The sequence below is a fragment of the Triturus cristatus genome, chromosome 4_2, assembly GCF_964204655.1.
Source record: "Triturus cristatus chromosome 4_2, aTriCri1.1, whole genome shotgun sequence".
In the NCBI taxonomy this organism is placed as follows: domain Eukaryota; kingdom Metazoa; phylum Chordata; class Amphibia; order Caudata; family Salamandridae; genus Triturus; species Triturus cristatus.
The window spans coordinates 622,158,239-622,175,432 of record NC_140586.1 but is presented as its reverse complement, the minus strand read 5'-3'; the positions used below and the strand labels follow the sequence as shown (position 1 = coordinate 622,175,432).

Below are 17,194 nucleotides of genomic sequence, written 5' to 3'. Positions count from 1 at the left end.
GTGTCGTCTCTGAATCAGATATAGACACACATAGATCATCCTTAAAAACCTCAACAGGTGATAAAACAACAGGCAAGCCATCAGAACAAAGCACATCTGTACCAACACCAAGTGGTTCCTCTTTTTTAGAAGGAGGCAAGGAGTTAGGACGACCACCCGACAAGAGTCACAGCAAAACTACAAACGGATTGGCAAAACAAGGAGAGGAAAAGGACAAAGAAAAAAGCAAGAAAGGATTGAGGAGTCAGACCAAAACCTCATAATTAACATTTCTTCTGTTCAATTGACAGCATTTGAAGAAAAAGTGTAAAATAAAGGTACATCATTCATCAGCACTTATAATACTACTGAACTAGAGACAGAAGTGGTATTTTATAAATTTATGAGAATCCTAAGATTACGGAATCTTTTCACCAACATTTGCCCACAAGATTCCAGTGAAGCAGCACCATCTACTTCTTTCAAACCCAAAAGAACATACGTGGCACCCGTGTCACACAAAACTCTGGACACTTTTGAATTGCTTGTCAAACAAGATTTAAAAAAGATCCAATATTTCAAAAAATCAAAAAAATCTAAGCCGAGCTGAATACAATGCGTTAACAAACTTGGCGAGAAATCCCAATATCACATTCCTTAAAGCGGACAAAGGGGGTGGACTCGTACTTATGGACACCAAGTATTATGAAGACAAAGTTCTCGAACACATTAACAACAAGGAAACCTACGGGGATTTAACCAGGGATCCTACCATGGAAATTACAAAAACTCTCAATCTGATCCTAGAAAAAGCAGAGGAACTGAATTGGATTGATTCCGCGACAAAAGAAAATCTTAGTCCGCAATTTCCACGGAGACCCAGAATTTACCTACTACCCAAAATTCATAAAAGTTTGGTCAATCCTCCGTTTAGACCGATTGTTTCTGGATGTGATTCCATATTTGAGAAACCAGGACGTTACATAGATGCTTTTCTCCAACCATTTGTACAGAAATGGAAAACTTACATTGAAGACTCTACAGACTACCTACGAAGTTTACAAACAATTGAAAATCAATCTACGGAGAATTGGATCTTATGCCATATTGATGTAGTGGCACTGTATACGTCAATACCCCACGCAAACGGACTTGAAGCGGTAGAATGGGCTTTACTCCAAGAAGAAAATTTGAACACACCAAAATATTTTATTCTACAACTATTAGAATTCTGTTTACAGAACAGCTACTTTCACTGGAATGGGAAGTTCTATATACAGCTCAATGGAACTTCCATGGGTTTTTTCGGGAGCACCAGTTTACGCCAACACATACATGGCTAAATTAGAAAATGACTACATTATGTCTGATTTGACATGGCAAGACGGATTGATATTCTTCCGACGATTCATAGACGACATCTTCCTCATTTGGAACAAATCAGAACCAGTTTTATTGAACAACATACAGACATTGAACCCAATAGATCCCAGAATACAATTCACTCACACAATCAGCAAAAAGGAACTTTCATTTCTGGATGTTTGGATTAACATTGAACAGGGAGAAATACAAACCAGCATATTCAAAAAACCCACAGACAAAAACAATGCTTTATTATTCAGCAGCTTTCATCCATCTCCACTAATTCGAAATCTACCAGTCTCTCAATTTTTAAGAACTCGTCGAATTTCATCCACAGACAGAGCTTGTGAAGAGACTTGGCAACAACAACTGAAGAATTATACCCAGAGAGGATATCCTGAAGACCTCCTGCAACAACAACTCAACAAAATCAAAAATCGATCTCGGAAGGAATTACTTATCAAAACTCCTCAATAACCTAACATTCGCTCAGTGTTTGTATCAAAATATTCAACAGCATCATCAAACATTAAAAAGATCATCCTCAGAAGATGGGATTTACTTGAACTCGAAACTGATTTTCATGGATTATTTTCTGAAAAACCATTATTTGCTTATACAAGAGCACATAATCTGAAAGAGATGTTATCAAAGAAAAAGAAATCATTAACAATGACGGAATCTCCAATCATTAACAATGGCACTCATAAATGTTGGAATTGCATTCATTGCAATAACATAATTCCAGGAGACGTTCTATCACACCCTCGAACTGGCAAACCAATTAAAATTTTAAGCAGTACAACGTGCAACTCAGAAAATGTCATTTATACCATAAAATGTCTGTGCGGATTATTGTACGTTGGCAAGACTGAAAGGAAGATGAAGATCAGATTAACGGAGCACAAAAGTAAAATACGCACCAAAAACATCACTTCAAGTCTAGCAACACACTGGGAAGAATCACACCATCAAATTTCCCAACTTAAATTCCAAATCATAGAACAAGTACCCAAACTTCCAGACAGAGACAATTCTAAACATTTATTACAAAGAGAAGCATTTTGGATTAAAAAATTGCAAACTTTGATCCCTTTTGGTCTCAACAACAAACTGGAAATGACCTGTTTTCTTTAACTATACGTATACGCAATCTGCATACCACTCAAGGATCCACACGCAGAATCTTCACAACACAATCCTACATCTGTGAGGTTCTCACTAAGATTCACAGTTAGATCTAGAACACTAATTGTAACCAGATGTAACAGAGTTTATATATCATTTTTAGGATGTCGAAGTACATTATTATTATACCTGCATTGTGTCAAAAATGTTACTATTTTGAAGAATTCAGACAATTTCACAAGAGCACTGTGGTGAAGGTATTTATGTATTTTCGACAACAAACATCAGAGCATTCCACTATTAGGTCCAATGATCAATCTAGATATTTGAGTTTGCTTCCACCTTGGTTCAGGCAATGCCATCCATCGTCTCATACACTCTACGTATTACATATAAAGGGTTTATTATCGACGTTCTATTTTTGCTATTTGAGCTTGTTTCAACCTTGATACAGGCATCGTCATTATTTTTCTTACATTTCACGTATTACACGTATAGAGTTTAGTTCCGACGTTCTACCTCCGCCTTCAGCATTACTGAGAACAAATAGCATTTTATAGGATTAACTTAGTTAACTCAGTTTAACATCGATACTCTCAAGCGCAATGGTCTATTACAACGCGCTATAATTAGATTTCCTAGTCATCCACAAATTTCTACAGTACATTGAGACAGCGTCTCTTTGTAATCACAAATAGTATACATTTTTTTTTCTTTTTTTTTTAAAGCTTTATTTAAATTTGAAAAATAAGGCAATACAAAGTGAGCGGCTGCGTGCTCAACAGATATCCAATGGAAAGATACATCACGACACTGTAATCCTTTAGATGATAAATACCAGAGAAGCAAGGCATCCGACATCAGGTCTACATTTACCAACCCATCATCCCCATCCATCGACCACAAACAGGAGAATCTGGGACCAAGGGCCCACATCCAGAGGCTCAAAGCCATCCCTATTATCCGCCCACATTCCCGCAGCAGCCAGTATTTGTCTAATCAACATCGCAAGACCCATAGCACGGAGGACCATCACGCCACCTCCATCTCATGGCCCCCCCACCAACGGGACTCTGGCGTATCAAAGTCTACCCCACTCCTGTGGGAACTATCCCGGAACTTGAGTGTGGTGGGAGTGAGCTAGGCAGGCCTGCGACATATGTTTTATACGGGCCCCAGATGTCCCTAGGTCGCGCAACTGCGGGGAGGAGACTGGAATAGATCTCGCTATTCGTGCTGCAGAAAGCCATGGAAGTAAGCCACGTCTTGGCCGTGGGAGCCGTCCTACCCCCCCACCGCCTGGCAATTTCCCGCTTGGCGAGCAGTAAACCCAGAGAGGCAAACCTGCGAACCTTCTTAGGAAAATTTACTGTATAACCCAACAATGCGACCTCAGGAGCGGGGACCAATGAAAGCCCCATCATCTCTTCCAGGATCTTGTATACCTGCGTCCAGTATGATTGCAGTCTCGGACACGTCCAGGACATGTGTGCAAAATCAGCATGCGGTGCAGAGCATTTCCAGCATGTGTGTGGCCGCGCGGGGTCGATGGAATGGAGCCTATCGGGGGTCATATACCAGCGGCGAAGAAATTTGTAATGGAGTTTATGACGACTATTCAATGATATCGTGTTAGTGACCTTGCAGCAAGCTGTCCACTGCTCGTCCGTAATAGTCCTGCCCAAGTCAATCTCCCACTCCTCCCGCGCCCGGTCAGTTGCACAGGGGACCAAAGCTGCGCATGTCTTGTACAGTTTAGAGACAATATGGGCCCCTGTATCGTTATCTATGAGGATAGTGAGGGGTTCAAAGGAAGCCGGCTCTAGGGGGAACCCCTTAATTTCCGCCCTAGCCGCGCAGTAGAGCCGGCGAAGAACGAACCTGTCCATGAATGTGGCCTCACTGAAGCGCGTCTCCTCGGACACCGAGAATATGTGCCCTCCCGGGTATAAATCCCCAAACTTGGTAAGATTAAACTTAATTAAAGTTTGCTGCACCAGCGTCTCCCGTTCCCGGCAGCAACCCTGGGTTGGGAAGCGGGAGGGAAGAAGAATATAGGAGAGGTTGAGCTAAGTAGCGAGAAAGTCTATTCCAGGCCCAGCTGGTGGTGGATACCGTTTGAATATCCACTGGGCTCCTGGGGACCCCCCTGGGCAATACCGCAGCCAAGCTGCCAGGGAGAACAAAGTCCGACTCCGGGCGAAGAAACGGGATCCAAGCGTCCGGATGGTACCAGGCATAGGCATGTGCACACTGAGCGACCAGGTAGTATAAATACAGATCCGGTACTCCGAAGCCGCCCCTATCATGGGGGAGCGTGAGAGTCTTCCAGCTGATCCGAGGGTGTTTCCCGCCCCAGACCAGTCTAATCAGATGGGACCGTAGAGTGGTAAAGAAGGCCCGGGTGAGAGGAACAGGGATATTATTAAAAAGATATAGAAATTTGGGGAGGACGACCATTTTTATAATGGCTGTCCTGGCTGACATGGACAGCGGGAGCCGCAGCCCCCCATCCACCTGCGCCTCCAGTTTCGCAATCGCGCGGCCATAATTAAGGCGGACAATTTCGTCCGTGCTCAGATGTATCTGTATGCCCAAGTAACGCACCGACTCAGAGCACCACTCCAACGGGAACTCACACTGCCAGGGGGAGGTGCCGCTAGTCAGCGGGAAGATGATGGACTTATGCCAGTTTATGCCCAGTCCCGAGTGGCCACCGAAGCGAAGGATCTCATGAATCAGGGGGGCAAGATTGTCCCACGGTTCTCTGACATACAGTATAGTGTCGTCAGCATAGAGGGAGGCCAACAAGGGGCCCGTCCGGAACTGGAGACCCCTGTGGAGGTGCCGCTCCTGGAAATGCCGAATTAAGGGGTCCATGGCCAGAATGAACAGGAGCGGTGAAAGCGGACAGCCCTGTCGCGTACCACGCGTTAGAGAGAGTGGGCGGGATAACGTACCATTGATACGCAAACAGGCCGTGGGCCGACTATAGAGGAGCCGAGTGGTGGCGAGGAAGTTTGCCGGCATACCCATGCGTTCAATGACGGAAAGAAAAAACGGCCACTCTAAGGAGTCAAAAGCTTTTTCGGTGTCGAGGAGGATCGCCGCAGCAGGTGTGGCCGGATTAATTCTGTGCAGAACCATAAATAGCGTCCGCAGATTCAAGGACGTCGAGCGACGGGGGACGAAGCCCGATTGCACGGGCGATATAATGAATTCCATCAATTGGGAAAGTCTGTTGGCCACGATTTTGGCCAAGATCTTATAGTCGACGTTTAAGAGGGAAAGGGGCCTATACGAACCACACAGCGCCGGGTCCTTGTTCGGTTTCGGGAGCAGCACTATGACCGCCTCACCAACGGTAGACAGGAGGGACCCTCGCTCCAAGGCCTCCGCGTACACCTCTATAAGCTTGGGCGCCAGCAGATCAGCGAAGGCCTTGTAAAAATCCCCGGAGAAGCCGTCGAGGCCCGGGGCGGAAGAGCCACGAAGCACCTTAATCGCCCCCCGTACCTCCGCCGCCGTTATGGGCTCCGCCATGAACTCCTGCATACCCCTATCCAGGAACACAAGAGCGATTTCTGATAAGTAGGCCTCACGAGAGGCCGAAGAGTCGCCCAACTTGGTCGTATATAGGTCAGTGAAGTAAGCCAGGAACTCGTCCCGGATCTCGGCGGGCGTCGTACGGAGTGTGCCGTCCACACCCCTTACCTTGGTTATAAAGGACTTACTATACGGCGGCCTCAGGGCCTGCGCCAGTGTGCGTCCCGGCCTATCCCCCTCTCCGTACCTACGAGCAACATGGTATTTCCCCAGATAGAGAATCTCCCTGTCTGCAGCCTCCCGGTAGTCAGTCAGCAGGCGCAACCTCCTAGAAAACCCCTCGTCAGAGGGCGCACGCTGCGCCTCAGCGTCAGTCGAGTCCAGCTGCATCTCCAATTGTGTGATTGTCGTGCGTAGTGCCTTTAGGACCCCAGCATGTTTAGCTATGCAAATCCCCCTGATATAAGCCTTGAACCCCTCCCAGAGCACTGCCCATGTGTCCACCGAACCAGTATGGATCGTGAAGTAATCCTCTATCGCTTCGGAGACCTCGTGTACAAAGAGGTCGTCCAAAAGCGCTCTCCCGGGGAATCGCCACTGCCGCTCAAAACCCTCAGGTCGGGGAACGTCTAAACACAGTAAGACCGGAGAGTGGTCTGAGTATGTTCTGGGGAAAGTCTTCAGCGCACGGAACCAGGGGGACAAACCCGGAGACAGGAGCCAATAGTCAATCCTGGTCCAAGTGTTGTGTTGTCCCGAGAAGTGGGTATAATCAGTGTTGCCCGGATTGCGCCTGCGCCAGATGTCGGTCAGAGAGAACCGACGGCAGAGATCTAAGAGTGCGCGCCGCGCCCTAGGCTTAGAATCAGTGGCCCCAGAAGTACTGTCCAGACCCACATCCAGCAATAAGTTAAAATCGCCGCCAAGGAGGAGACCAGCAGGTTCAAGAGTCGCCAGCTGGGCAGCAAGCGCATAAAAAAATTCCGGTGAATCAGTGTTGGGAGCATACACACAGACAAGAGTGACCGCATGTCCCATCAATACCCCTCTCACAATACAGTAGCGTCCCTCCCTGTCCCCTAGGAACGTCTGGCAGCGAAACGGGACTCTCTTGTGAATCAGCACCGCGGTGCCTCTAGCATAATTACTGAAATTGGAAAAGTAACGGTGAGTGCCCCACGACGCCGCAAAACGGGCGTCAACCGAGGAATGCAGGTGTGTCTCTTGAATAAAGGCAATGTCGACTTGGTGCCGATTTAAATAGTGTAGTATCTGTTTGCATTTACGCTGGTTGTTTAGGCCCCTGACATTCCAAGTCATTAACGATAGGTTGATAGGAGTTACATTCAAACCTATGTGACCCATTGATGCCAATCAGCCAGTAATGGGAGCCAGAAAGATGTAGTGTCCCCGTGTACCAGTAAAGTCATCACACACACAGCCATGTTAAGAAGTTCAAAATTACCAACCCCAACCCCCCTCCCCCACCCAGCCAAATCACGCAAACGTGAGGCAACCCCAAACCTAGAAGAAGAAAACATAGCTCCAAATAGTAATACCAAGTGGAAACAAACAGAGAGAAGCAGAGCATCATAACCATCAGTAGTCCCAACGGTTTCAACCAAAGGGGGGTGACGACGACCCGCAATCAACCCAGCGCTTCAAAACAGGTGTACACCAAGTGTTCCTCAGTCCCCAAATAGCAAGAGTTCAATAGGACAAAGCTAAGACACAGGCGCCGTCTCAGCCAACACCGGAGTTCGCAAACAGGTCCTGGCTGACCGCCGATCCACTGCGTGGGGGAGACCGTCCATCCTCATCCCCCCCCCGGAGGGCCCCTGCGCGGCTTGTAGTTGCGGCAGAATTCCTGCACCTCAGTGGGATTGTCAAAGAGCCGAGCACGGCCTTCGATCTCGACCCGTAGCCGGGCCGGGTAGAGCATGCCATATTTTAGGCCAAGATTTCGGAGCGCAGCTTTTGCCCCCACATACTTCCGCCTGGCCTCCTGGACCGTGGCGGTAAAGTCAGGGTAGAATGAGAGTCTCGAGCCCTGCCAAGTGACCTCACCCTTCTCTCTAGCCAGCCGTAGGGTCGTATCGCGGTCCCGGAAGTTCATAATAGGGGCAATAAGCGGGCGAGGCGGGAGCCCCGGGTTAGGCCTCGGCCCCAGGGAGCGGTGCGCTCTCTCCACCACAAAGCCCGGTGTGAAGGATTCTCTCCCAAAAATGTCCGCCAACAGTTGCTCCACAAAAACATCCAGTCTGCCAGTAGCCGTGGATTCCGGAACCCCAGTGATCCGCACGTTATTGCGCCGACTGCGCGATTCCAAGTCCTCGTTCTTGATGGCCACCTCCTTCAATATGCGTTCCATTCTGTCCACCCGCTTGGTGTCCTGCACCGCTCTATCTTCCATGGCCGAGATCCGGGTCTCAGCCTCCACCAAGCGCTTGTCGTGGGCCTGGATCTTGGCCCCCATAGTTTCTAACGTTTTATCTAGGGCATCGAAGCGACCATCGAGGGCTCTGAAGCCGGCACGCATCTCCTGAAGCCAGTCAGGGGATGGAGCACCGGTCGCCGGACCACCAGACGTGCTCTCGCCAGGAGCCGGCATGTCAGGGCGGCACACCGCTGGCTGCTCAGGTGGCTTTCCGAACGGCAACGTTTTCTGCTTCGGGTCTTTGCGACCCATGCCCTCGACGGCCCGACAGCCACTAGCTTGCTGTTCTTGGTGCAAGGTTGGCCCAATTATGGTGCAGAGACAGCCCGGGAGGGCCGCCCAATCCATGACCTATCAACTCAGATCTCTGGGCGATGCAGTACCCTCCGTGGCATCAGACCGGACTCAACTCCGTCGCACAGCAGGCCAAGGTCACCGCCGTGGTAGGCGCGGCAGCGCAGCGGCTCCTCCACCAGTCGGACAAGGGCGGACCCGCAGGAGACAGCAGGATCCAGGAGGAACAGAGGAGCAATCTCAGCGATCTCGCCAGCAGCCTCGGCCAGACGTTGTATTGCAGGGCGAAGGTGGAACGCCAGCCCAGCCCGCAGAACACAGGACCCACCCAGAGAGGGCCCAAAGACAGGGGCAGAGACAGCCTGGGCGCAAGGACCAGCGCAGAGTCCAACCCGTCCCCCCCACCGCCAACAGGCCGTCCCGCCACCCCCCCCCGGCCCCCTGACCGAAGTAGCCCAGGGCCCCAGGGAGGAAACAGCGAGCGAGGCCGCGCCCGCTGCGCAGGGCAGAAGCCAAGCGCCCGGTCAGCCCCAAGCCCGCAGCAGCGCCGGGAGAACAGTAGACCCCCGCCAGCCCGCACCCCGGTGCTCAATACCCCCCCCATCCGCCCCCTCCGGGTACCTGTCTCCCAGCCGGCCGCCGTCCACGCACTCGTGTCCTCGATCTCCGAGTCAGTCCGCCATCTTGGGCCTCAGGCCGCCGAGTCCTCCGCCGGTCGCCCCAGGGGCCCGATCTGCATCACAGCTCACTCCGGGGCCTCAGGAGGATCAGTGGAGGTGTCCGGCGTCCAGCGCCCGCATCAGGAGGGCGGGGAAGGCAGCATAAGCGCCGGGTCGACGGCGGAGCTTCAACGCCGCGCGGCCATCGCAGCTCGCAGCTGGGCCACCCACAAATAGTATACATAATATTAATTGAAGGTTGAGCGGTCAGTCCGCTTTCAGTGTCATTTACACGGACTATACGTCATTACGATGACGGCTCAAACCAGGAAGTTCAATACTAATTGAAGGCTGAGCAGCTAGTCCGTTCTCAGTGTCACTTACACGGACTATACGTCATTACGACGATGGCTAAAACCAGGAAGTTCAATCTGGACTTTCACGCCACACGCGAACTCGGACGCGGTTTGAAGTTGCCACACACGATTTTCAACATAGCAGGTAACACATGTATACTGGTTTTGTTATTTGAAACGACACAATATGCCAGAAATCAGTTTCATTCACATCGTTTTTTTCATTGATAGTTTCTTGTGAGGAACAAAATGGAGCCTCCGGCTTTGACGATAGCTTGAACTACTCAGTCTCAACTATACTCACACTTCATTCCTTTTGAGGTGAGCTAAGACTTCATTCTTGAACGCTTTTCTTCTTAAAAAAATCTCTGATGTTCTCTTATACACGATCCATTTTGGATTGCAGGAACACCTTGTTTCCACTACTGAGAGTACTTCGCGTAACCTTTCGCTATACAAAGAGCAGGTATGAAAGAACCCAGTTATAAGCACATCTGATAGTTTTCGCAACGACAGCGAAACGTTCATCTGTATAATACAGTGTTTTCTTTCTTAGTGGTGGAATTTTGCAAAGAATATTAGTACACAACAACCAGGTACCCTAACATTTTTATAGTACTGAGCAGTTTGGTGAGGGGAGCACAGTGCACTTAGTAATCACAAACGAGAATACTAAATCTGATCCAGATAGTGCTGATATTGAAATGTTCTCCTTTTTCTTTGCAGCATACCCCAGACGAAGGGACAGAAAGTCCCGAAATGCATTGGGTTTTTTAATGATTCGGCATTTTGTTTTCACTAAAAAGCATGGAATTTTGCTAATAATAATTTTGATCATGTCAAAAACAGTAAAGAAAATGTTTATGGAAACTGTAAATTGTTTTGATTAAAAAATTGTATCGTATGAAACGCTAAAACTTCTCACAGCGGTGCAGCTAGCAGTCCTAGTAATTGTTTAGTGCTAGGCCACCCACTAGATTTCACTTACATGCCACGCAGGCACATTGCCATGCTGCACGCACATCGTTAAAACAAACAAATCTGTTTACTAGAGTGCGCTCACCACCTACAATAAATAAGGATACAAATGACGACATGGTCGTCATAAGGCGGGACTAACAAGCATAAAACCTATGGGAAGGCTGCATTGAGGAAATAAGCCAATAAGAAATATGGGCAGAGAGTGGGCGGAGCTTCACGAAGCTTCCCCACTAAAGTGTATACTGCATGCCTCGCAAAGCGAGCAGTTCATGCCCTGCAACGCTAGCCGAGGCCTAAAAACGGTGTAGGGAAAAAGGATAGAGGAAGAAATAAAATGGGGTGGATGGAGAGAAATAGTGTGAAAAGGTGTACAGAAAAGAAAGGGTGTAGCGAGAAAGTAAAGAGGCAAATTCAGAGAGGGTTTAAAATTAGAAAGAAAATGTGTACATATTTAAAAAGGTAGAGCGGGATACAGAGAGAGAAAGAAGTGGAAGGGCAGTGAATTCAGGGTTTTGAGAGCAAATCAGATAAAGGGGTGAGAGAGAAAGAAAGCCTCCTAAATAGTAAAAGAGGAGAGTTATTTAAGTATAGCGAGAATTAGAGAGGGAAGAGAGAGAGAAGGAGAGAGACAATAAGGTAGTGGAGTGTGTGATGTTTTAAATCAGTGACGGAATAACGCCGCAAAATCAAATTCAAAGATTGCTTTTAGAAATAAACTGTTAAATCGGCTGTGATCCCTAATCTAACATAAATAGTGTGAAATGCTGAAATCAGCCCACCATATTTTAGATAATATTCGATCACGCTAACAATACTGTTTAAGATAGTATTCTTTAATACTGTTTAAGACAGTTTTTTAAAAAAAAGTACAGTCTTTTGATGGATCAAAATGTTTGGACTTAAGCGTAAACTGATTGGCCTGAGAGGGGAAACATCAATTAAGGAGGATGTCTCTGTGTGGCTTGTGCTCTACTGGCGCCTCAGGTCTGTTTACTGCTCACACGTGGAATTTCCAAACCATTCATCAAGGAGGATGGCTCTGTTTGCCTTGTGCACTGCCCCAGTGGCGCCTGTTTTCTGTTTCCGGCTAACACTTACTAATTGAGCATTGTAGCTGTGGAAAGCAGAGACCGACACAGAGATGTGCATTAAGAAAATGTAGAATAGTATTTTGTGGGGGAAAAAAAACATAATCACACTTGTCTTGACCTTACCTAAATACTTTAATATAATAACAACTGGCACAGAGGGAAATTACATAATAATCTACAAAGAAACAAATGGTATTACTTGTGGAGGAGGATGGCTTTCGGAAAATATCACACTATTCTCATTTGCAAAATCCACGCGCTCAATTTATTTATCAATAAAAAGATGGTAATGTTTGTTTAACAACGAAACCATGTGTCAGCTGGAGACAAAGCTGCCTTTCGTGAAAAAGTACGTCATGCCACAGAGTTCACTTTAGAAGATGCAATATAAATTGCAAAATGCATGTGCTCGATATATTTTGAAGCAACAAGCCGGTGATGTTTGTTTAAGAATAAAACCATGTGTAAGCTGGAGACAAGGCTGACTTTCGTGAAAAAGTACGTCATGCCACAGAATTCTGTTTAGGAGATGCAATGGAAGAAATTGCGTGACTTGTGGCCAAGACTGTCTATGGGGAAATCGCGCATAGTTTCAATTTTTTTAGACAATAAAGTCTACCCTGAAGCTAACAAGAAAGAAAGGGAGGAGGGAGGGGGGTAGTGATAGCAGAGAGGAAGGAGCTGGAGAAGCAGGATTCACGTACTGCCATACGAGATGCTAAACGCGACAGAATTGTCATTGAGTCGCGCTTTCACCAAGAGTCCGAGTAGTGAGCGAGGCTGGAGAACAGTGCGTTTGAGGGCGTGTTTACCTCAAAGTCCATGACCAGGAGCTGCCTCGGGCTGTGTTTAGTAGTAATGAAAGGCATTGTGGGTGTTGTTGTTGTAAAGGGAGATGTCTGGTGCACAGGAGGGGGTAACACGCCATGGACAGAGCAGGACAACAAGGTGAGGAATTCAGACGACACTGCGTTTTGGATGAAGAACCCTTAGTCTGCTGATAACACAGAGGTTGCTTAGGGAGGGAGGCCAGCAGATGGACTAGCATGCAGTGGAGGCGGCATTTATGGCATTGTTTGGCACGAGCGAGGGTTGGTTATGCAGGCCCTCAGCACTAGTGCGTTTACCAGGCATTGGCTGGTGGTGGACAAGATTTGGTCGAATCCGAGGACGTTGGAATGGCAGCAATGAGGTGGAAAGGTGGTTGAGTAGCCCCGTAGATAATATATATTTGTGCTCAGTCAGCATTCAATAGCACGCGGCCACTAAGTAACATTATTTTTTGCATGCAAGTGGGAGGAGGTGCTCATGCTGGGGAAAGAGATGAGGCAGCGTCATCACTCAGCAAAGAGCTGAATCGAGAACCCAAAAGAGGAGATTGTTCGTGCCTGCGGACTCCCCTGCCGTAAAGGGCTGTAAGGAAATCCGTGCACCCCTGAGGTTTTGGTATTCATGAGCATGGATAGCTGGTGTTTTTGACCTCTGGCTGTATTGGGTCTAGCATACAAGCCCTAAATTCATGCTCAATCACGGCATCTGCGCTTTACTTTAACATGGTTAAAGGTAAAGCGCCGGTGCCGCGATTGCTGCAAAAGTAAAGAAATAGAAAAAACCCTCTATTTCTTTACTTTTGCAGCAATCGCGGCACCGGTGCTTCACTTGCGCATGCTTGTGTGCATAACAGCAAGCTGGTGACTGGCAAAAGCCTGTGGGTAGCACTTTGAAAACCCGCTTACTAAATGTCTCGCCAGAGCAATGCATGCGCTGGCTCAGGCGAGACCTAAAAAGGGCTATTTTATTCCATTTATTCTTCAATTATTCAGTGGTGTTTTACAACAACAAACATCATCGTGCCTATCGGTCGTACGTGAACTAAGTAGAAACATTCATTTGCATGTTTCCCCTGCGAACTTTCCCACAAATTATATATTTTATAAAAGCAGCTTGCAAAATGTTCTTCAACGGAAAGTCCCTTTACATGTGCAATCTAAGCAAGAATAACATTGCAAGTATCATGTAAACTGATTTTAGTGATGGAACATTTGTGCGTGTGTTCGGAAATGTTGTACTGGTGCATGCCAGTTTTGCACTGACATTGGCACTGATGAGCAATGTGAACCAACCATTCACGCATACAACCAATGAAACAAGCAGTTGTAATGCAATAGGTCTCGCATTATTAAAGTTTGAGCTATTGGCATTGCTAAATAATGCAACACCAATAGCTCAAACTTTAATAGGCTCTTCACACCAACAGACTCTGTACCAACCAAGGCATTACATGTCTCTAGTTTCACAGCGCCAACCACTTGTTTATAGCATGGCGATCCCAAAAGTCCTGCTACATTAAAAAATGTACCTATCTGATTGCATAGCAAGTGTTATTATTCCCCAACGCGGTTGTACTCTTTGTATAGACTCACGTAATGCGAGTATATCCCAGTAGCCTACCTCACTGTCCTATGTTATAAACTAAAGAGAGGTGTGTGGGGTTGGTGGGTAATATTCCTATGTGATGAGTGAATATATTGTCATGCTATGTTCATTTAGCACCCTCAGATGGAGCCGCGGTGCCTTCAGGCTGCTGGTACTTCTTTTTTAAACTTTTTAATAAAGTGCCAAAGTAGTTATTGGATCACAAGTTTGAATAGTGAGTGCTGTGAGGTCCAACACAAACAGTACAATAGATGGTGGTGGAAGGGAACATCACAGTAATGTCTCCTGGAGTAGAACGCTTTTCAGCGAGTGGAGAAGTCAAAATCATGAACGTAACTGGTGCTATTTAAAGCGCTCTGATACCTGATTGGATTCGGGTCAAGTTCGCACTATATAAAACTCTGCAAAAAAAAATAGGAGGGGCGCTGAATGTCGGGGGGGGGGTGGGGGACGGGGTTTTACGAAGGTGCAGAAAAAAGAACAATCAGGTATAGGAAGAAGGAAAGCTGATGAAGGGCAGTTATGGGAGGTTGAAGAAGTTTTTGAAAAGAAATGAAATGTGAATAAACAAGAGAGGGTCAGTAGTGTGTTGACGAGGGAGAAGAGAAGTGAGGGCTGTGCGATGAGGAGGGCTAGCATCAGTGCGAGGAGGAAGGGGAGCAGTAGCACGTGGAGGAAAGGGGAAAAGCAGTGCCACTTGGAGAGCAACAAAGGAGACGGTGGGGGGAACAATGGTTAGTCGGGGGGGTGAGGGAGCAACGGAGGGGCTTGAGACTAACCAGCTGCACGAAGAGGACGAAAGTATTAGCAGAACTTTAAAAACCGTAACATGCTCCTTGGAAAATGCATTTACAGTGAAGAAATTTGTGAACGTGTTTGGGTTAAGTTTTAAGTGAACTTTACGTTACCCTTCAGTGAAGTTACTGGCCTTCTAAAAAATAAGAGAGCCAGACTGCAGAAAGAAATAAACAAACGAAAAGGGCTACAACGGGGCAACGGAGGAACGAGGCAAGTATAAAATAACAAGCAGGAAGTGGGATAAGGGAGGGGGTGGCAAATGGTGAGCACTTTCGCGGCCGCTTTGATGTTCTCAGTGGCCGCACGGCTCACTGAGAACATCAAAGCGGCCGCGAAAGTGATGAGGCAGACTGAAAAATGGTGCGCGCGCCCGGCGCACATGCACTGTATTTGGAGGCCTGAAAAGCACTAGTCTGCACTTCCAAATCCCTCTTACTAAAGCTCTCGCCAGAGCAGTGCTAAAGCACTGGCTCAGGTGAGACCTAAAAACAACAACGGTGTCGACTGACCGCTGACAAGTGAGTTTGTATCAGTCGATCTGTGCAAAGGTTGCTGCAAAACCTTATCCCAGCACCAGTAAAAAATTGCCTGCCACGTGCACTTTACATGACAATGCCGTACGGTAATTGTAATGCGAGATATGAGATCAAATAGCAAGATGTGACATAGTTTCTATTAACTTAATGTCAGCGCATATGAAAATTACAGAAAAAGCACATGCTGTGAAAACTTTCTTTGAATATGTGATGACACCTTTCCTCATATTGTTTTATTAAGAATAATGTGTTTCTTTTATCTTGCACTTGGTAATTGTTGTTTTCTTTCACATGATGCCTTTGTTTTATTTGGCTTGATGTATTTGTATTTCAAGCATGCAGAAAGAGGGAGGGAGGGAGCCAGGGTGCAACTGAAGAAGGTGTTGTCACTGATTAAAGCTCCCACCCCCTACATTCTGTACATCAAAGCACATCTCGTTGATCCAGAGTTGGTCTTCAGTGTTCTTTCTCACGTATCATTCTTGCGCATCCAGCGGTTGTTTAATTGCGGATCGACATTAGGTGTTAATTGCCCAAACATCCGTTTGCCACAATTGCTAATTCTTTACAAGACTACATTACCGACAGCATAATAACTGTCCACTGCCTGGAGCTTCAAACCATAATGGCACACAGAGCCTACAGTCATGTGTCTGACTTAAAGCATGCTGCAGCTGCAGGGCAGTATCGTTCCTCCTACTGCGAACATGCCTTTGATATTGCACCGGGGATTTTCCCATTGGATCTTCAGAAGGAGAGACATTAGACATCAACGTGGAGTTAGAAGAAGCTCCAGGAGGGGCCATCCAGTGAATGATGTCACAATGTGTCGCAGACCCCAAGTGCACATCATCAGGCAAAGCAGCATTCTAGAATGTTTACTGATGATGGTTGTAATTGATGAGGGACTGTGTGTACAGAGAACTGCTTCTCTTCACCGGATGGCTCCTTTAATAATTGATTAATCCACAAGAGGGATGCGCACATTTGAAAGTTTAATTTGAGAATGGATCCATTTGATGACTTGGGATGGGTTTGAACTAGCGTGAACTGTTAAAAATTAGTTATAATCACATGCAAATATATTGGCTGTGTTAATTATCTCGGTTCCTTGAATTAAGACTTTGTCGGGTCATGTTTGACATCAGAGCAAGAAAAGCTAAACTAAGAAATGGTCACAAAGACACACACTGATTAGTCTTTAATTGTACTTATTACAGATTGGTAACTGTAAGAATGTGACAGTTATGTCTCTCCGCTCGAACAAATTGGAATTTCTTCCTGAGGAGATCGGGCAGATGCAGAAACTGAGGGTATTAAACCTGAGTGACAACAGGTATGTGTCCTGCGAACCCTAAGCATTATTCATGTATAACAATATGTTTTTGATTGTGAAAATAATGTGTCATCTATTAAATCTTTCCTAGTGCTTGTTATATTATAAATTGAAGGTATTCGTATTTGAATGAGCTTTACGTTCTGGACAGACACAAGTACATGCAAAGATCATTTCATGAAGAGCACTTAAATATAGAGATGGTTGGAACTCAGGCGAGAACAAGTTGTGGACTGCCATTAAGCCATTAAG

At 46.8% G+C, this 17,194-nt stretch overlaps 1 protein-coding gene across 1 annotated transcript in view; it reads left to right on the top strand.

Annotated features, from left to right (window-relative positions):
* The window catches only part of LRRC7 (leucine rich repeat containing 7), a 1,991,887-nt gene that overhangs the window by 1,396,122 nt on the left and 578,571 nt on the right, over positions 1 to 17,194 (top strand). Inside the window, exon 14 of the mRNA XM_085602293.1 lies at positions 16,827 to 16,942. Within this exon, the coding sequence (XP_085458419.1) occupies positions 16,827 to 16,942 (116 nt within the window). The remainder of the gene's footprint in view (positions 1 to 16,826; positions 16,943 to 17,194) is intronic.